Here is a 21,516-nt window from a genome sequence, read left to right on the forward strand (position 1 = left end):
TCTGTTTATTTTCGGTATATAATATGTCACAAACAGCTGCTTATATTGTCTATTTGTTTCCTAGTAACCCCATGAATAAGACCCGGGAGGGTCGAAACGTCGGGTTTCCTTACTACGGGTTTCCTTACTACAAAACCAATACAGTGGCAATTGTTGACCTCTTTTTTGTGTTAATAAATTTGGCATTTACCTTTTTGCATCATATCAAATTTTGAGTGTGCGGTATTTTCTCCTCTACTATTGACTTGACCACACGGTCTGATCTACCAGCACCTCCTTAGCTTTCGACCAGAGTGCACACCATTCCTCTTTTTTCATTGACATGAAATGTTCACCAGCTGTCGATAACAATCCACCCAGGCAAAGAAATCAAACCATAGATGTCCAAAAATTAAGTTATGTGCAATAATGAAAAATGCACATTGGAAAAAGTAATAAGCACACTTACTGAAATTTATTTAATCCTTCTTACAAAAGCCTTTGCTGGTGATAACTGCTTCAAGACCCCCCTATATAAAGAAACTAGTCACATGCTTTGCTCAGGTGTGATTTTTTTTTAGGGGGGGCCATTCTTCCACACAGACACTCTTCAATAAAGGAGCCAACGGAAACCTCAGGATTTGAACTCCGAGCTTTAGTTCCTTGCATAAATGTTCTATTGGATTCAGGTTAGGTGATTGGCTGGGCCAATCCAGCAGCTTTATCTTCATTACTTAAAACCAATTGAGAGTTTCTTTGGCTGTGTATTTGAGATTATGGTCTTTGTTAAAATGTCCACCATTGTTTCATCATTGTCATCCTGTTAGGTGGCAGCAGATTTATATCAGGAATGTCTTGGTACATTTACCCATTCATTCTTTCTTCAATAACACAAAGTTTGCCAGTGCCGTATGCTGAAAAACAGCCCCACACCATGATGTTCCAACCTCCAAACTTCACTGTTTGTATGGTGATTTTGGGGTGATATGCAGTGTCTTGGTGTGTATTATGGCATCCAAAGAGTTCAATTTTGGTCTCACTTGACCATCTATGTTCTCTCAGTATTTAACGGGCTTTTCTAAATGTTGTTGATCAAAGTTTAAAAACTATTTAATATGCATTAGGTTTGCAATGGAGTCTTGTGTGTGGTGAGCATGCATACAGGCCATGGAAGTTGAGTACATTACTTTATAGTTTGCTTTTAAGCAATTGTACCTGCTGATTCCAGGTCTTTTTGTAGATCTTCATAGGTGATCCTTGGCTCCTGGACAGCTCTTCTGATTCTTTTCTAACCTCTGTCTGAAATCTTGCTGGGATCACCTGATTGTGGCTGGTTTATGCTGACATGATGTTCTTTCTCCTTCCGAATACTGGCCCCAACAGTGCTCACTGGAACCTTCTGTTGTCTTAGAAATCCTTCTGTAACCAATGCCATCAGAATGTTTTGCAACAATAAGGTTGCCAAAGTCTTTACAGAGCCCACTGGCTTTACCCTTTTCGAGATGATTCTAGTGTGGAACCTTCGTAATAAGACAGCATTTTATAGGCCATCAGTTAAACCCGGTTAACCAGATGGTATTTTTTTACTAAGTGGCAGCATTGATTTCTAATTACTGATAGATTTCAACTGGTGCTATGAATTTCCATGGCTTTTTGCACCTCTCCTTCTTTGTGTGTTGCCATACTTTTTTCCGGTGTCATTTCTCATAACATTCAGCTTGATGTTTGGGCAGCTATGGTTTGATTTCTTTACCTGTGTGGATTGGATGTTTTTTTTTTTTTTTTACCAACATCTGCTGAGAATTTCAGGTCAATAGGATCTTAAGAAATAATTTTACTTAAAAAAAATTGGTGACATTTTCAATGCTTATTTCACTGTGTATGTCTGTATGTATATATAGTGTGTGTATATACAGTGGGTACGGAAAGTATTCGTACCCCTTTAAATTTTTCACTCTGTTTCATTGCAGCCGTTTGGTTAATTCAAAAAAGTTCATTTTTTTCTCATTAATGTACACTCTGCACCCCATCATGACTAAAAAAACAGAAATGTAGACATTTTTGCAAATTTATTAAAAAATAAAAACTGAAATATCACATGGTCATAAGTATTTAGACTGTTTGCTCAGTATTGAGTAGAAGCACCCTTTTGAGCTAGTACAGCCATGAGTCATCTTGGGAATGATGCAGCAAGATTTTCACACCTTGATTTGGGGATCCTCTGCCATTGTTCCTTGCAGATCCTCTCCAGTTCCATCAGGTTGGATGGTGAACGTTGGTGGACAGCCATTTTCAGGTCTCCCCAGAGATGCTCAATTTGGTTTGTGTCAGGGCTCTGGCTGGACCAGTCAAGAATGGTCACAGGGTTGTTCTGAAGCCACTCCTTTGTTATTTTAGCTGTGTGCTTAGGGTCATTGTCTTGTTGGAAGGTGAACTTCGGCCAAATCTGAGGTCCAGATCACTCTGGAAGAGGATTTCATCCAGAATATCTCTGTACTTGGACGCATTCATAATTCCTTCAATGACAAATGGTCATCCTGTCTCTGCAGCTGAAAAACAATCCCATAGCATGATGGCGCCACCACCATTGTTTCACTGTTATTGTATTGGGCAGGTGATGAGCAGTGCCTGGTTTTCACCCCACATACCGTTTAGAATTATCTCCAAAAAGGTCTATCTTCGTCTCATCAGACCAGAGAATCTTATTTCTCATAGTATGGGAGTCCTTCATGCATTTTTTTTTAGAAAACTCTATGCGGGCTTTCATATGTCTTACACTGAGGAGAGGCTTCCGTCAGGCCACTCTGCCATAAAGGCCCGACTGGTGGAGGTCTGCAGTGATAGTTAACTTTGTGGAACTTTCTCCCATGTCCCTACTGCATCTCTGGAGCTCAGCCACACTGATCTTGGAGTTCTTCTTTACCTCTCTCACCAAGGCTCATCTCCCACGATTGCTCAGTTTGGCCTAACGGCCAGGTCTAGGAAGACTTCAGGTGGTCCCAAACTTCTTCCATTTAAGGATTATGGAGGCTACTGTGCTCTTAGGAACCTTGACTACTGCAGAACTTCTGTAGTAATCTTGGCCAGATCTGTGCCTTGCCATAATTCTGTCTCTGAGCTCCTTGGCCAGTACCTTTGACCTCATGATTCTCTTTTGGTCTGACATGCACTTTGAGCTGTGAGGTCTTATGTAGACAGTTGTGTGCCTTTCCAAATTAAGTCTTATCAGTTTAATTAAACACAGCCGTATTCCAATGGAGTAGAACCATCTCACGGAAGATGGCAATGAAAAGGACAGCATGTACGTGTGTGTGTGTGTGTGTGTGTGTGTGTGTGTGTATATATATATATATATATATATATATATATATATATATATATATATATATATATATACATACTGTGTACATATATATATATATATATATATATATATATATATATACTAGCTATTGAACCCGTTCTACGCCCGGGTGGCGAGCATTTATATTGGTATATGGTCACCATCCTGTCATGTGCTGCTCCATCCTGCGTCCCCATCCTGTCATGTGCTGCTCCATCCTGCGTCCCCATCCTGTCATGTGCTCCTCCATCCTGCGGCCCCATCCTGTCATGTGCTGCTCCATCCTGCGCCCCCATCCTGTCATGTGCTCCTCCATCCTGCGCCCCCATCCTGTCATGTGCTGCTCAATCCTTCGTCCCCATCCTGTCATGTGCTCCCATCCTGCGCCCCCATCCTGTCATATGCTGCTCCATCCTACACCCCCATCCTGTCATGTGTGTGCCCCCATTCTGTCATGTGCTGCTCCCATCCTGTCATGTGCTGCTCCCATCCTGCGCCCCATCCTGTCATGTGCTCCCATCCTGCACCCCCATCCTGTCATGTGCTGCTCCCATCCCGCGCCCCCATTCTGCCTGTTCCTGTTTCCATTCTGCCATATGTTGCTCCCATCTTTCTCTCTCCGGCTCTACTGCCCGAGTGCGGCTGTGCTGAGTGCGGGCGGCTGTGCTGAGTGCGGGCGGCTGTGCTGAGTGCGGGCGGCTGTGCTGAGTGCGGGCGGCTGTGCTGAGTGCGGGCGGCTGTGCTGAGTGCGGGCGGCTGTGCTGAGTGCGGGCGGCTGTGCTGAGTGCGGGCGGCTGTGCTGAGTGCGGGCGGCTGTGCTGAGTGCGGGCGGCTGTGCTGAGTGCGGGCGGCTGTGCTGAGTGCGGGCGGCTGTGCTGAGTGCGGGCGGCTGTGCTGAGTGCGGGCGGCTGTGCTGAGTGCGGGCGGCTGTGCTGAGTGCGGGCGGCTGTGCTGAGTGCGGGCGGCTGTGCTGACTGCGGGGGGCTGTGCGTGGCTCTGCTGACTGCGGGGGGGCTGTGCGTGGCTCTGCTGACTGCGGGCGGCTGTGCGTGGCTGTGCTGGGGGCCTGAGCAGGCGGGGACACCGGCGCGCTGTGGGGGTCAGGTGCCGGGGTCGCCGCTAGCTCAGGCCCCCGGTACTTGCTATATTTACCTGTCCTCCCGTTCCACTGCTGCGCGCCGGTCTGTCTTCCGGGTCCTGTCCTCTGGCTGTGACTGTTCAGTCAGAGGGTGGCGCGCATTAAGCGCGTCATCGTGCCCTCTGAACTGAACGTCTCAGGCAGAGGATGTGGAGGACGGAGGCTCGCGCGCAGCGGTGGAACGGAGGACAGGTAAATATACTCACCCTCCTGGCTCCGTGGCTCGTCCCCGCTTCTCCGTTGGAGATCGCGGTGTGCGTTCAGTGCTTACGCACACCGCGATCTCCTGGGAGCGTCACTCTGTGGGGTCCAGACTGCGCCGGCGCTTGCGCTTGCGCAGTCTATAAAGGCTTCGGACAGAGTGACGCTCCCAGCGTTATATTATAGATATATATATATACACATAAGTGTGTCTATGTACAGTTGTGCTCAAAAATTTACATACCCCGGCAGAATTTTTGCTTTCTTGGCCTTTTTGTCAGAGAATATGAAAAAGACCAAAACTGTTTCTCCACTCAATGTTAGTGGTTGGGTGAAGCCATTTATTGTCAAACTACTGTGTTTTCTTCTTTTTAAATCATAATGACAACCCAAAACATCCAAATGACCCTGATCAAAAGTTCACATACCCCATTTCTTAATACCGTGTATTGCCCCCTCTCACAGCAAGTCTTTTGTGGTAGTTGTGGATAAGGTTTTTTTATTTTCTCAAATGGTGAAGCTGCCCACAATTCTTGGCAAAAAGCCTTCAGTTCCTGTAAATTCCTGGGCTGTCTAGCATGAACTGCACACATGAGATCTCTCCAGAGTGGCTCAATGATATTGAAGTCAGGAGACTGAGGTGGCCACTCCAGAGCGTTCACTATGTTCTGGTTTAGCCAATGACCGGTCGACTTGGCCTTGTGTTTTGGATTCTTGTCATGTTGGAAAGTCCAAGTACGTCCAACGCGCCACTTCCGTCTGAGTGTAAATTTGCCTCCAGTATTTGCTGATAACATACTGAGATCATCTTTCCTTCAACTTTGACCAAGTTTCCTGTGCTTTTGTATCTCGCGTATCCCCAAAACATCAGCCATCCACCTCTGTGCTTTACAGTAGGAATGGTGTTCATTTCATCATTCCTTTCATAGGCCTTGTTGTCTCTCCAAATGTAACGTTTATGGTTGTGGCCAAAAAGTTCACATTTTTGTCTCATCACTCCAAATTACCTTGTTCCAGAAATTTTGAGGCTTGTCTCTGTGCTGTTTTGCATATTGTAGGTGAGATACTTTGTGGCATTTGCGCACTAACGGCATTCTTCTTGCGATTCGACCATGCAGCTCATTTTTCTTCAAGTGCCTCTTTATTGTGCATTTTGAAACAGCTACACCACTAGTTTTCATTGAGTCCTGTATTTCAGCTGTTATTTGTGGGGGTTTTCTTTGCATCCCGAAAAAATTTTTCCTGACAGTTGTGGACAACATTTTTGTTGGTCTACCTGACTGTGGTTTTGTTTTTACAGAGCCCTTGATTTTCCATTTGTTAATCACAGTTTAAATGCTGCTGAATGGCATTATCAGTTCCTTGGATATCTTTCTGTATCCCTTTCCTGTTTTATACAGTTAAACTCCATTGACAATTCTTTTGCTTTCCCCATGACTCACAATCCTGAAATGTCAGGGGCTGGATGAAATATGGAAGAGTCTGTCTGGATCTCAGAAAACTCATTCAGCTTTTTTGCACACACACTGATTACAAGCAAACAGGTCACCGGTGAGGATGTTACCTTTAGTAGCTGCCATTCAAACCCATTTGTGTCAACTTCTGTGCATGTTATCAGGCCAAAATCACCAGGGTATGTAGACTTCTGATCAGGATCATTTGGATGTTTTGGGTTGTCATTATGATTTAAAAGAGAAAACAGTAGTTTGACAATAAATGGCTTCACCCAACCACTAACCATGAGTGGAGAAAAAGTTTTGGTGTTATCATTCATATTCTTTTAAAGGCCAAGAAAGAAAAAAATTCTGCTGGGGTATGTAAACTTTTGAGCACAACTGTGATGTAGCTGCAGTGCAGATTAGCGCAGCCTCTACCAGGGTGTGCTGGTGAGGGAAGAGAGATTGCACACTCACAGTGTAGCAAACACTGAGCAGCCGCACAGTTGTAACGAAAGAGTGGTCAGAGGAGCAGAGTCAGAAACTGTCAGGTGCAGAAGCACAGAGGTCACAGCAATGCGCAAAGTCAGAGACAAACCAGAAGTCAGAGCCAAACGGGAGCGCGGTATCCAAAACGTGAGACGTAAGATGAAGTTGGGGTACAAGCCAGAAGTCAAAGCCAGTCGGGGAACAAGGTATCAAAGACGGAAAGCAAGAGGCGGGATTCAGAGATCAGGCCGAGTCATACCCTGTAAGGAAAACCACCAGACAAACACTAAGTCAGGCATAGGGAACGGGTCTCACACAAATACGGGAAGTCAGAGGCAGAAGGATCACCAGGTTATACGGGTCAGCTGCTCTAGCCTGGAAGCATGAACTATCACTGATGCAGGCCAGCAGACTGCAGAGGACTGAAAAAGCCCAGCCAGCTCCAAAACGAGGCAGATGGGGTTAACCCCCACATGACCAGTCCAGAGAGAAAACAAACTCCGGACTGGATCATGACAACTGTATGTATGTATGTATGTATGTGTGCACATATATAGTTAACATGTAGACTCACTCATGCCACGTAATTCTGTAGGCACTAACCTGTTCATCTAAAGTGGGCATTTAATTTCAGTTCTTCCTTGTTCTTTTTGTAACCAAAAAATAAATTAAGGCTCTTTTAATTAAAGGAAAAAAAATATTGCAGGAATTTAGTACATCATTTGAAAACTTTGAACATGTAATGAAAGCAAGAAAGAAAAAATAATTACTGCTGTTTTGTAGTACAGAGTCAGTCTGGCGGAACAACTTATTGATAAAACCACAGGCAATGTGTGAAAAGAATGCATTTTAAGGGATCCAGAACTTGTCTTAAAACTACATTTACAGGTTATTACTAGTAATTACTATTTGAGACTTTCACTCAAGCAGACAAACTAAAATAGTCTGTTTCTGTTTTATTGCCTATACCTAAAAGTTTTCACATGTTTATAATACGGTAATTTGACTACGTGCCTGAATGTTATTATTTTATATATACATACATGTGTCTGTATATTTGTTTTAAATCATCTTAATGTATGTTGTTTAATGATGGTGTTAATAACCCCAAATCATTTTTTGTGCAATATCGAACCCTACGTAATACTTTGAATCAGTGGCAGAAATAATGAGTGCAATTTAATATCTCTATCGAGAGAGTTATAGGAGGACTAATTGGTTATGAGAAAAATATGAATTGATTTACAAGACGTATCTGTAATTAGAACAGTGACATAGGCTTTACTTTCACTTTGCAACTTAGTCTTTTTTTCTGCAATGTTCCAACTGTGTGATGATTCTAATCATTATCTAGATTGGCAAATTAGAGCCTTGTGGTTAGATCTGTGAGGGTTTGGCATATTTCATCATTTTGGCAGCTCAATTTGGCCATAAACACCCAAATAAAATATTTAAAAAATTAATTAAAGCACCATTTCATACCAAAAATTTGTGAATTACATCAGAATGTCTCACTTTGGGTTAAAAGCTTAAATATTACTTTTATATGGAATATTGTTATCAGCTATGTAATATGCATCCCCATGAAGGGGATACAGCTGCTTCTAAAGGGTTAATCTGAAAGGAGAGGACCTAGCTACTTATAAAAGATTAATCTGCAATGGGAAGGGATATCGGCATGTAAAGGCTTAATCTGCAAAAGTAACCAGCTGCCCTTGAAAGGTTTATCTAAGACTCATGCATTCTGTAATGGACACAGTTTGAACATGCTCTTACACATTACACTTATATCAACTTATGTTCTCACTCACTTCTTTGATTTTGCTGTGATGTCTTGTACTTTGTACAATCAGGGGAGTGGCTCCCCTTTTTGAGCTAGGCATCTCATCTATATAGCTTTCTATGGGCAAGTGTTCTGAACAGTTGGGCCTGGGTCCTCCTCACAAGGTGAGGTTTTAATATTAGATGTGGGATCATCCCAATTTGGCAGGAAGTATCACACAGTTGTCAAATTGATGAGACAGAGTTTGACTTCAATCTCTTGCTCTCTTTTATAGTGCAAGAGTTATCATTAATTAGGAAATTGTATACTTTTTCAGGAGGCACTAGGTCCGTTTTAACCAAGAATAAGTTCATACTTATGCTAATAATTACTCAAACTGCTGTAGCTGCAAAAGAACATTGCCAATAACAATCTAGATGCTTTTGGCTGCAAATTAATTTGAAGATAGCACTGCTCTGCTTGTCTCTACAGTTTCAGCTTTTTAGGAACCACCATGTGTGAACTTGACCCAAAAGATTAAAAAATTGGTGGAGGAATAGGCTGTGGGTTTAGGCAATGTGACTAGCAATACGGGACATAGCATATTTATCCATTTCATTGAGAATTGGAGTAAAGCATGGCATCATCCCCCAGATTGCCTTTATTGTTCTATATTATATTCAGGGGCAGAATAAGTACTTGTTCACAAGACCCAGGTGTAAATAAGGTGTACTTATTTTAACTAAATTATTCCCACCTAAACATTTTCATTCAGTGGTGATTAGAGTCCTTATACACCGACTAATCACTCAAAAACCATTCTGACATGCACAGCTCATTAGGTCCTACATGCGTGCACACAGAGCAGTTAACAGGCTTAATAATAAGCGTACTGTATGTGCTTTTTTATCAGTCGTAGAGATATGTAAATATACTTGTCATATTTTTGGTATGGATATCGGTACCTGCATCAAGACTTCTGTAGCATAAAAAATATTGGATTCTTCTTGTTTTTGTAAACACTATATCATTTGATCTTGTGGAAGGTAAAATGCCAATACTGCTATAGACACTTTGTACTGTATTTCCAATAGGTATTTATATAAATTCTCTTCTTTCTTTTCCAGATCAGTGTACAGTTACTAGAACATACTTGTTTCTGCATAAGTTTTGGTTTTTCGGCACCATCTATTACTTTGGCAATTGGGTGTTCATCGGTGTAAGTACAAATTCTTTGTTTAAGGCTACTTTAAGAACTTCCATTGGAGATCCTGCCAGAGATACAGGATACAATAATGCAGAATTTCCATTATTCTTACCTGTATGTCTGAGATGTGTATTGTTTTCATATAACATCACAAAAAAATCACTACATTATTATCTTAGATGAGTATTTGTAAAGAAATTTACTGGCTAAACTAATAGGAAACAAACGTTTGTTTATAATAAGTAAAAAAAGAAAAAGGTTGGCTATAGACGTGAGATTTTTTTTTAGTGGACCTCAGTGTTTTCAGCATGATCCACAGCCAATCAAACTTTGTAGGTACTGGGAAAGATTATTTTACAAATGCTTAACTACTTTCTATTGAAACAATTACAAGTGGAAACGCTTTGTGTATTCTTAAATGGGTTGTCCACCTTTTGGGGACAATTTTTTTTCACTAAATGCATGCAATTAGATCTAAAAATAATTTGGCTGCTGGTGGATGAACATGTGACCAGACCTGTCCGTCACTCTTCTCTAATAGAAAAGCCCTTTCCTCATGTGAGGATTTCAATTCAACAAGACTGATGGATCGGTCTGGTCACAAATTCCACCACTAGCTGACTTCTTATGAACTGGAAAGGTGTTCAGTCTGCAAGGGACGCTGCACTAATAAGTGCAGGATATAAACCTATTAAAGCTATACAACAATAAGTGGCACAAAATGATGTCCTCCAAAAATCTTATCAGATAAAGATTGTGAGGCTGACCCTGTTAACACATTTTGCAACTAGCAATACACAGGGTAGTACAATGGCTATAGGAGGCATATGGTGCAAAATTGTTGATGAAACCCAATTGTGAAAATTATTTTTAGCCCCAATTTTATTCATTCAAGTAAGAAAAAAAAATTGTCTCCAAAGGACACACCCCTTTTAAAGGGTTGGTTGGTTGTTTTTGATTTTTTTTAATTACTTTTTCTCCAAATGTTATGCAATTTTATGCAACTTTTCGCCAATGGATATGTCATCACAAGTGATGTCACAAATATAGGTACTGTGAACCATACATGCACTGTGGGCAGTTGCTTCAAACATAGTACATGCACTGTGAGAGAGCACTTTACTCTGCCCATGTACGTGACGTTTATTATGACGCACACATATGGATAAAACTCAAACAGAAAATAATGTGCGCTTTAGCAAGAAAGGTAAAGCTGTTAGCAAAATATATAATAAAAATACATTTTATTTGGATTTAAAGTAATTTTTAAAAACCTTGTCCCAAACAACCACTTTTGATCTACTATGGTGTATATGACCAGCTGAACCCCGTATTCACAACCAATACATCTTTACTGACCTCACAAATCGGACAATAGCATCCCTTGACTGGTGAAAATGCAGCAGCTGTTCACTATAGCTGACACCTTGCTGTATCAGCCTCTAATGATGTCACCAACCAAGGTTTTTTAACCCCTTAGATGCTTCTGTCAATAGTAACTACGTCACCAAGATGGTTAACAGAGTGTAGGGCTTCCTCTTTAACTCCATCGGCATCCTGAGATTGATTGTATGGTCCTGATATTTTCCATGGCAATTCATGGCCAAATAATGGTCTTAGAATCTGTCGGTTATAGCAGCCTGTTCAAAAGTTAGCGACATTTACGTGATAAAAATAGCATTTTTCCTTCCTGTTATGCCACTTTGCATTAATTCTTCAAAACACCCAAAGAGTTAAAAACTTCCTGATAGCAGTTTTGAATATGTTGAGGAGTGCTGTTTTTAAAATGGTCTCACATTTGGATATTTTAAAACATATAGGTCTCCCATAGTTATTTCAAAACTGATAAGGTCCCTAAAAAAATACATTTTGTAAATTTCTTTGAAAAAAATAAAAATTGCTGCTACAATTTTAAACCTTCGAACATCCTAACAAAATAAAAGTATATTTTAAAAAGTGTTGATGTAAAGCAGACATGAGAAAAATGTTAGTTACCGTATATACTCGTGCATAAGACAAGATTTTCAGCACATTTTTTTTTGTGCTGAAAACACCCCCCTCGGCTTATACACGAGTCAATTGTCCCGAAAGCTGGCAGGGGAGTGGTGGAGCAGCGGCAGGAGCTGGCAGCTGTAGCACAGTGACAGCTGCAGCCGCCGGCTAACAGAAGACATCATACTCACCCTCCGTCACTGCATATTAGTCCCTGTGTCTCCGTTGTCCCAGTGCCAGAAGCTCTGCTCTCTTGTGCTGAGCGGTCACGTGGTATCGCTCATTAAGGTGATGAATATGTACGCGTCTCCACTCCTATAAACATGGAGCGCATATTCATTACCTTAATGAGCGGTACCACGTGACCGCTCAGCACAGGAGAGGAGAGCTGCCAGGACAAGGGAGATGCAGTGATGGCAGTGAAGGAGTAGGACGGGGGTGGGAGGGGGGAAATGAGCCATGCATACAAGGGTGGGACGGCGAAGCCGAGCCATGCGGGATCGGGGGAGCCGAGCCATGTGGGATCGGGGGAGCCACACATGCCAAGGCAGGACTTGGAGCCACATACTAGAACAGGATGGGGGAGCCACATACCAGGACAGGACAGGGGGAGCCACGCATACCAGGACAGGGATGAGGCGGCAATGCATACCTGGCTTATACTCAAGTCAATAAGCTTACCCAGTTTTTCGTGGCAAAAGTAGGTGCCTCAACTTATACTAGGGTCGGCTTATACTCCAGTATATATGGTAATTATTTTATGTGGTATGACTGTCTGGATTAAAGGGGAATCATTAAAAGTTTGAAAATTGCTAATTTTTTGTCAAATTTCTGATGTTTTTATAAATAAACACACAAATTATTGACATAAATATACCATTAACATAAAGTACAATGTGTCACGAAAAAACATTCTTATAATCCCGGAGATCCTTTTGAAGCATTTCAGAGTTATTACCACATAAAGTGACACTGGTCAGATTTGAAAAATTTGGCGAGGTCACAAAGTGGTTAAGGTTCATTTTTCTAATTACATGGTTTCACAACTGATGATTGATTGCCAGAGGTTTTCAGTAGCACTTAAAGGGTTTTTCTCTGATTTAGTACGCAGCGCTCCCCAATCCCTGGCTTACTGCTTTCCAGGGAGTGATGACCACCTGCTTGATTGACCATTCAGGTCAGCAGTATTGTTGTACCACTGGCCCATACTGTGCACTCTTTGATGCTGCTATATGACGCATCTTTGCCTCTACATCATTGAATGAGTACTGAATATGGCCAGGATTGGGAGCTAACAGAGCTTTTTAGTGATCTGGGCCAGATTCAGAGCAGTGCTTACAGGCTCTATTTGAAAAAGCTTGTGAGTAGAGATGAGTGAACTCGAACTCAAAAGTTTGGGGTTCGTACCGGACAGTTAGTGCTCTGGTGCTAAATGTCAAATACGGACTTCTACAGGAGTACGTTGCAATGTTCGGAGTTCTGGGGAAAGTCCATTGCAGAGAGAGGGGGAATTTTTTCCAGCTCAAAAGTTCAGGTCCCCATTGTTTTCAATGAAGTTCTACTTCAAGCTTGGGTACATTTCTGGTACCCGAACCAAACTTTGAAGTAAAGTTTGGGTCAGGTACCACGACCCGAACTGCCATGATCACTTGGCCAGTAACCTAGGCAGAGATGTAAATAGAAAAAAAAAACTCCATTCTTGAGCGTTTTTAATGACCAGTACATTGCAACGTTTCTAGTATTTTACAATTTGTTTGCAATTTTATACATGAAATATCATGTGAATAACCATTTAAAAAGTTATTCTCATCAGGGGTTTGTTCAGGGGTGTACCACTTCTTAGCTTCCTCACTGCCTTGGAGGCGTGCGATCCTACATGATTGTCAGATTGTGCCAGCGGTATCTTTGCAACACTGGGTGAATTGTGCACACCCAATATTGCCTTATGAGGGTGATTTGCCTGTGCAGCATCAGAGGTGCAGTGGTGCCGACTCTGGCAGGGTTCGAGAGATAATGGTGTGCTTCAGAGATCTCCAGCTTCACTGCTGTGCTTGCAATCTCTATGGGAAAGGAATGGTAAGAAAGACACCTGTTCACCTACCGCTGTCAGATTGCAGCGGTGGCAGGTGCCCTAAGCAGCAAGCTTTTAACTGTATAATTTAAAAAAAAATAAACTTCTATCCTGAGAACAGAGAGTAATTTTAATAACACTTGTCAAAGTTGCATGATTTTACAATCCCTTTGCAATTTCATAGATATAAGAAGATGGGAATAGCTCTCTAATGTAAATGTAATATATTATCACAATATAAAGCAGTGACTAACTTAGCACTGCTACAACCTTAGTTGACGACCAAATATTTTCCTGCTTAAACTTATCCCTAATTTCTGTCATGTTAATTGCAGGTGTTCATTATTGGACTTATTGTCTCGTGCTGCAAAGGGAAGAAATCCATTATTGAAGGGGAAGTGGAAGATGATGATTCTGATCTAAGTGATGATGAAGACCCATCACCTATATATTCCTAATATGCAGTGTTTCTATGATCTGTTAAAATTACTTTTTAAATTGAAAATGTAATCAAACACTGGTGTATTTTTAATTGTTTGAATAATTATTGGCATGTTAAAAGAATAACTGTCTTAAACACAAACTTGGTGTTACTAATATTTATTTCAGGTACTAAAATATATTTAAAATGCTGCATCTAAAACGGAAAATGTATGTAAAGCTAACATATTCTGAACTATGCACTAAAAGAAACTGATGCCAATAGAAACCCTGCCATGGTACCTCCTTGTCAATCTCTAGAGATTCAAATATATTCTTTAAACTGTGTAATAGTAAATTCTTCTGTTCTTGTTGTTTTCCTTTTTTCTCCTTTTTTTTTGTTTTCTTTGAAGATATTTTTTCTTTCAAATTACACTTTAATTTATAAAATAAATTCACCTGTGTGAAATTTTATATATGGCTAATAAAAGGTTACTATGACTCGAACATTGCTGTGTACAACCTGTTTGTGTTTTTCTTGCATGAGATCCAGAAAAAAAAACGATGTGAGGGACTGATAGTTGAGGTAGAGGTCAGGTTGTCATTGGTAGAGTGGAGAGTGAATGTGGGGTGGTATTTGTGAATTAGGTGTAGTATGGAACAGAAGTGAATTGAGCTTTTTTTTATTCAAAAAGCCTCTCTTCTGTTCAAAATAGACTGCAGGTTTAACAGAGCTCTCCTAGTCATGTTCTGAGATTCTTCTGTGGAGCAGACATGGATTAGTAAGATTGCTGCTTCAAGTAGATGGCACTAGAGTCCCATTTTCTCCAATAACCCTTATGACCGCAACATAGGAGGAGTTGACTCTATACTTTAATAGCAACAGGAAATGGGTAAATCGCCTCTCCAACCATCGGGGTTTTTCCTGTCCCTATGGGGCATGTAAAGGTTAACCTGTAGTGATGAGCGAACATGCTTGGATAATGTGTTATCTGAGCATGTGCGTGTGCTAACAGGCAATCCCTGCATGCATTATGGCTGTCATACAGCTGCGAGACATGTAGCTGCGGGGACTCGAATATATTTTTGAAGCATGCCGAAGACACTCAGTAAGCACTCGAGCATGCACCGATAATGCCTTATCCAAGCATGTTCATTCATCACTATTAGCCTGATAACCTTTGGGAAGTGTCTTACTGGATACCTCCTTCTTTATCTTCTTACTTGAAGATTAGAGTGGTGCAGCCTGGGATCCGACCTGCCCTGTACTTTCCATTCATGTGATGGGTGCTTTTGGTTTGTGTTCGAGGGCGAATATGCGGTAGAACACTAACTGCATGTTAAGCCCCAATTACTGCCTTTAAAGTTCCCCTGACTAAAGAGTTAATTCCAAGGTAGGACTGATTGATCTTGTATGTTCCTTATTTTTAAACCTGAGGGTACTTGTTAGTCTCACTCTGTATTTATAGAACTCAGGTGAATCCTAACATAGTAAACAGATGGGGTAGTTTACCCCCTTGGAGGAGGTTTACTTAATTTCCCGTCTTTATCTTTTCCTTTCCAGGGTGACATGTACTCTATACCTTAACTCTAGCCTCTTTCACTAAAAAAAAGCCAGATCAATAACTCTAGGTCCTCTACCCAAGAATAGTAAAATTACTTTAGCAGAATCTCAGATTCTAAATTGGAATGTTATCAGCCTTCCATTTCTGAAGATCCCATAGTAGAACGAGAGTTACTTCAACTCATCTCTGTAGGGGGAGATAAGTATTATTTCTCTTCTGAATTTATGTACAAGTTGCTGAGTCCTGTAACCACGAATGCATCGGATTTTTAGGTGACCTGAATAGTACAAGATGAAAAGTTGTTTGCAACCCAAGGAAAAAGTTTTCTATTCTTGATTATTCATAAACTCATTCTTGAAGAATTGCAATATTCAGAAAAGCACTTATGTTTCCAAGGAATTTATGGATAGATTTCATTGTGTTCCAGATCAAGTTAAAAAACTGGTCAGAGATCAAAAAAATAGACATTCAAGTGACAAAAGTAGCTAAGAAAAACTCTGAGAGGATACATCAACACTAATGTTACATCAGGCTCAAAAAGGCTACCTCAGACTTGACACATGTCTGAGAAACCCCTGACCTTCACCCTTTAAACCTTGTACAGGGATTTGGTCTTACAATGGGGTCCACTGGATTGCTTTCATGGAAGTGATGCCGCATAATCTTCACGGAGGGTAAAAACTCATTAGTAACATTAGGAGCCAAATAAGAAGGCAAGCAGAGGGTCAAAATACAAGCCAAGGTCAGAAAGAAGAATATACGAAATAACACACAGGAACAAAGAATCAGTGTGACAAGGTCTAGCTGAACTAATTAACTGGCAGCTAGAAACTGCTGATGTTTATATAGAATAGAGCCCCATCTATGACTCCCAGCAGAGGACCAATTACATACCAGCTCACTGGATCAAAACACAGGGGGACAGGAACTGAACCAATAGCCTTCACAATCTAAAAAAAATCTAAACTTTCACACGTTTCCGACATCCAGCAGTAAATGTGGTATTAGTGCGGCTTCACGTAGCGACCAGCGCTGGGCTTGTAGCTGCATGTTCATATACACATGTAACAGATTTGCTATGAATGGAAAAGCTGCTAGCCTCATACAAAACCTCTGGGAGACTACTTCTCTATTGAATTACCAATATTTCCATTACTGGCATACCAAGGTGTCTGTTTTGCTGGATTGATCATCTGGAAGATCAACTTAGAGAAGGAACTTCCAGAACAAAAAAATTCCAACCTCTTTCTCTACTTAAAACAGCTGCAGAGTTCCCAGAAGACTCCTCCGTAGAATCAGAGTGGCAGCAAGTGTACCGGTGTTGTCTAATGCAGCAAGAATAGCTTTATGGCTAAAAATATGTACAGGGAATGCCATTTCAAAACCCATATTCTTTCATCTCTTCCAATGGGAATATGTATCTGATCCAACTCTTCACACAATTCTTGAAAAACCCCGATATAAATTGGTTAGAGAACCTAAAGTTGATAAAGGGACATTCTCCCTTAGGGTACTGTCACACAGTGCAATTTTGATCGCTACGACGGCACGATCCGTGACGTCGCAGCGTCGTATGATTATCGCTCCAGCGTCGTAGACTGCGGTCACACTTTGCAATCACGGCGCTGGAGCGATGCCAAAGTCCCCGGGTAACCAGGGTAAACATCGGATTACTAAGCGCAGGGCTGCGCTTAGTAACCCGATGTTTACCCTGGTTACCAGCGTAAACGTAAAAAAAAAAAAACAGTACATACTTACATTCCGGTGTCTGTCCCCCGGCGTTCTGCTTCTCTCCACTGTGTAAGCACCATAGCCGGAAAGCAGAGCGGTGACGTCAGACGTCACCGCTGTGCTAGCTTTCCGGCCGGCAGGCGCTCACAGTGCAGAGAAGCTGAGACGCCGGAGGACAGACACCGGAATGTGAGTATGTACTGTTTGTTTTTTTACGTTTACGCTGGTAACCAGGGTAAACATCGGGTTACTAAGCGCGGCCCTGCGCTTAGTTACCCGATGTTTACCCTGGTTACAAGCGAACACATCGCTGGATCGGTGTCACACACAACGATCCAGCGATGTCAGCGGGTGATCAAGCGACGAAAGAAAGTTCCAAACGATCTGCTACGACGTACGATTCTCAGCAGGGTCCCTGATCGCTGCTGCGTGTCAGACACTGCGATATCGTAACGATATCGCTAGAACGTCACGAATCGTACCGTCGTAGCGATCAAAATTGCATTGTGTGACAGTACCCTAAGAAATCTCAACAATATTGTATATAAAGGAAAGGGGAAAAATGGTAGATAAAGCTACTCAAAAGGAGGAAAGGTAAAAAGTATCTCATTCAGCCAAAGTAGACATAATTGGACAACAATGACGCAAAAGAGCAGATTTTTATCTTCAATGTTGAAGCATTGGTTTGGAGGTTGGGAGAGACAATTTGTGCTGCCTGATCTTATTAGTGTGTGGAGTGAACCTCTTCCTGTGTTTTCTGGTCATGGAGGGTTCAATAAAACTAATTAGTAAGGATAGTTCTATTTTTCAGCTTTCTGGAGAAGTAATTTGTATTAGTTAAAATAAGTATTTAGATATACATTTTTTTTTTTAGTTCACTTCTACTCCTGGACCTCACAATCAGCAAAATGAAGGCTGTTTGTGCTAGTCGTCATTTTTTACTCTGGCACAGTGGTTTTACTGTACTGTTGGAATGGAATAGTATTGCACTTGTAGTATTCATGTAAGCTTGATGAAAAAATTGGTTTGATTTTGTAACACAACTCATTGAAACATTTGAACCTAATCTAAATGTGATTGACATTGTTTATCTTGATGCTAAATTTTGTATTGCCCGAAGTGTATTGTCTGGTGAAATAGTTAGAGCCCTGGAGTCACTTTCTAAGTTTATCTGAACTAAAATTTAGGAAGAATATACACAAATAAAATAGTGCATTAAATTATAATGCTAATGCTAACTCCATGCTTATTACAAGAATAGATCTGATTTTCATTAGGTTAAAGCTGGCAAAAAAATGTTTATATTTTTAGCCCATCAAGCTTTTCTGGCAACCAGAAGCTCTGGAGCACTTGAGCCCACACAACAGGATATCAGAAACAAGCGTTATACTAGAAATAGATTTTCATTGGCAGCAGTATATAGCTGATCTGTGATGCAATGTATAAATTGATTATTAAAATAACTTTTAAAAGGATAATGTGCACTATATTTCCATATGCAGTTTAGAGGAGATATAATGCATTCTTGCAAGTTACATGTAGGTATTTTATTGTAATGTCCACGTTGCCTTCATTCAAAAAATTTATTAATGTGCTTTCTGCTCTTGATCCTGAAATACCAACCAATTATGCTCAAATGTAGTTTTTATTAAATTCATATGAAAGTGTTCTTCAAATATGCAGATAGCAAGAACTATTGCCAGATATGTCATGTTTGATTACTGCAAGAAAACCTAAGGAATTTACTGGCTTGACAAATGTAAAGAGCACGATTAATCACTAATAATGATCTTTGGATAATTTGACAGCCTTGACCATGAGCAGTATCGTAATAAACCCATCTGTTGCTCAAATCTGTGTGAATGACCAGTACCTACATTGGCTTATTTTCTGCTGCTTTTAGCTACTTGTCTAGTCTGGAAAATCAGCCTAGGTATCAAAACTGGTAGCTAAAATTAATGGGTACAAAGTAGTGTTGACAAATGTTCCCAGCATTCACTATCTTAAGTTGATTTGTTAAAACAAAAACAAAAAATCTTTAAAATAATGGGCTATGCCTGTTTTTAAGATATATGGACAATATTTAGAAGCATTTTTTAATTAATTGCTTGTATTGTGATAAACAATTTTGAAATAGTTTCATTTAACCCCCAGAGGTATTTTTTTGTTTTCGATTTTTGTTCCCCTTCTTCCCCGAGCCATAACTTTTTTTATTTTTTGGTCAATATGGCCATGTGAGGGCTTCATTTTTGCGGGACAAGTTGTACTTTTGAACGGCACCATTGATTTTAACATATCGTGTACTTGAAAACAGGAAAAACATTCCAAGTGCGTTGAAATTACAAAAAAGTGCAGTTCCACAATTATTTTGGGTTTTGTTTTTATCATGTTCACTAAATGCTAAAACTGACCTGGCTTTATGATTCTCCAGATCTTTACGAGTTCGAAAACCCCAAACATGTCTAGGTTAATTTTTATCTAAATGGTGAAAAAAAAAATTCCAAAGTTTTGTTTAAAAAAAAAAAAAATTGCACCATTTTCCGATACTCATAGCGTCTCCATTTTTGTCAGAAAAATGTATGGATAGTAACAGAGGTAGTTGCCTGAAAGTAAGTGGAGGCCTGCTGTTCTTGATGGCCTACTGCTACAGACAACACACATGAACGAGACCCAACCAGGAGTCTACACATTTACAAAAATTTGTGGCAGACACCACCAAAGTGGCATCAATTTCACTGGGGTAGAACTAGTATAATGGGAACCGACACCTATTCCACTACAGCCAACCCAGCAGATGGAGACCGTAATGGGCAAGGTGGTGGAACCACTGTGCTATATCCCTCAGAAAGTCTGGAGGGGCCTAACTTGACCTACCAAACCCAACCTTGGATAAGCAGCAGCAGGCGACACAAGGAGGTGGCACCAGGTGCTACTCCAGGGCTGCCCAGATATTAGACATATCGGCAGGTGCAGGCTGGACTGGGTGTTGAATAAATGGGAACTGGCAGGTATGGGTTGGACTGGGTTTTAGACAGAAGAGCACTGGCAGGTGCAGGCTGGACCAGGCATTGAACAGATGGGCACTGGCGGGCATGGGTTGGACCAGGTGTTAGATGAGCACTGGCAGGTGCGAGCTGGACCGGAAGTTAGACCGATGAGCTCTGGCAGGTCCTGGCTAGGCCAGCTGTTAGACAGATGGTTGTGGGCTGGACTTGCTGAGCAACAGGAGGACACCGGCAGGTACAAACTGGACTGGGTGTTGAACAGATGGGCACAGGTAGATGCGGGCTTGACTGGCGGAGGAACAGGAGAGCGCTGCTGGGCATGATAAAACCTCCAAGGCATGACAGGTGAGCTCAGGCCACTCATCCATTTTTGAGGACCAAAATGAAAAAGGGTTCAAACTCCTTGATGGTATTGATATTGAGTTCTAGATACTCCTGCACAATCCTCTCCACCACATGTCAGTCTTGTACTCTGTTGTGGTGGTGCAAGAGCTGGTCTAAAAAAGTGTCAAAGGACTTAAAGAAATTCCTTCTGTCACTTATAATGCTGCTGCAGCTAATGTTTTGGCGTTGATGAATTGACGTGCCAGATGTTCGAAGACTAGAACTGCAAAGCACACTGTGTGCCTCACTGCTGTCTTGGGAAAAACCTCTCTAGCCACAACCCTAACCCCAAAACACCCCTAACCCTAATCCCAGCCCTAACCATAACCCTAACACACCCCTAACCGTAATCCCAACCCTAACCATAATCCCAACCCTAAATCTAGCCCTAATGCTAACGCTAACACTAACTTTAGCCCAACTCACTTTAGCCCAACTCTAACCCTATTGGAAAAAATGGAAATAAATATATATATTTTTTATTATTTTTCTATAACCAAGGGGGGGGGGTGATAAAACGGGGTTTTATTTACTTTTTTTTTTATTTTTATCACTGTGATAGGGACTATCACAATGATCAAAATTAACCAATAGGAAAAATGTCCTAATGTTGCCTGGTGCCGGCCGGCAGATCTCAGCGGGCACACTATGCATGCACCTGCCATTTTCTCCTGGAAGAAGATGCCGGGGGATGGCAGGGACTCTGGAGGTACAGGGGGCTGATTGTGGGACCGGTGGACCCTGTTACTCTCTGATGTGATCACACATCAGAGGAGAGAGAAAGTAAATGGAA

General features: G+C 41.3%; 1 protein-coding gene across 1 annotated transcript in view; it reads left to right on the forward strand.

Moving 5' to 3' along the window:
* Positions 1 to 14,549, forward strand: part of LMBRD1 (LMBR1 domain containing 1) — a 310,836-nt gene extending 296,287 nt beyond the window's left edge. The window contains exons 15-16 of the mRNA XM_077289961.1: positions 9,476 to 9,567; positions 13,954 to 14,549. Of these exons, the coding sequence (XP_077146076.1) occupies positions 9,476 to 9,567; positions 13,954 to 14,076 (215 nt within the window). The 3' untranslated portion in view covers positions 14,077 to 14,549. The remainder of the gene's footprint in view (positions 1 to 9,475; positions 9,568 to 13,953) is intronic.
* The last annotated feature ends 6,967 nt before the right edge of the window (positions 14,550 to 21,516 follow it).

This window comes from Ranitomeya variabilis, chromosome 2 (assembly GCF_051348905.1).
Source record: "Ranitomeya variabilis isolate aRanVar5 chromosome 2, aRanVar5.hap1, whole genome shotgun sequence".
NCBI lineage: Eukaryota > Metazoa > Chordata > Amphibia > Anura > Dendrobatidae > Ranitomeya > Ranitomeya variabilis.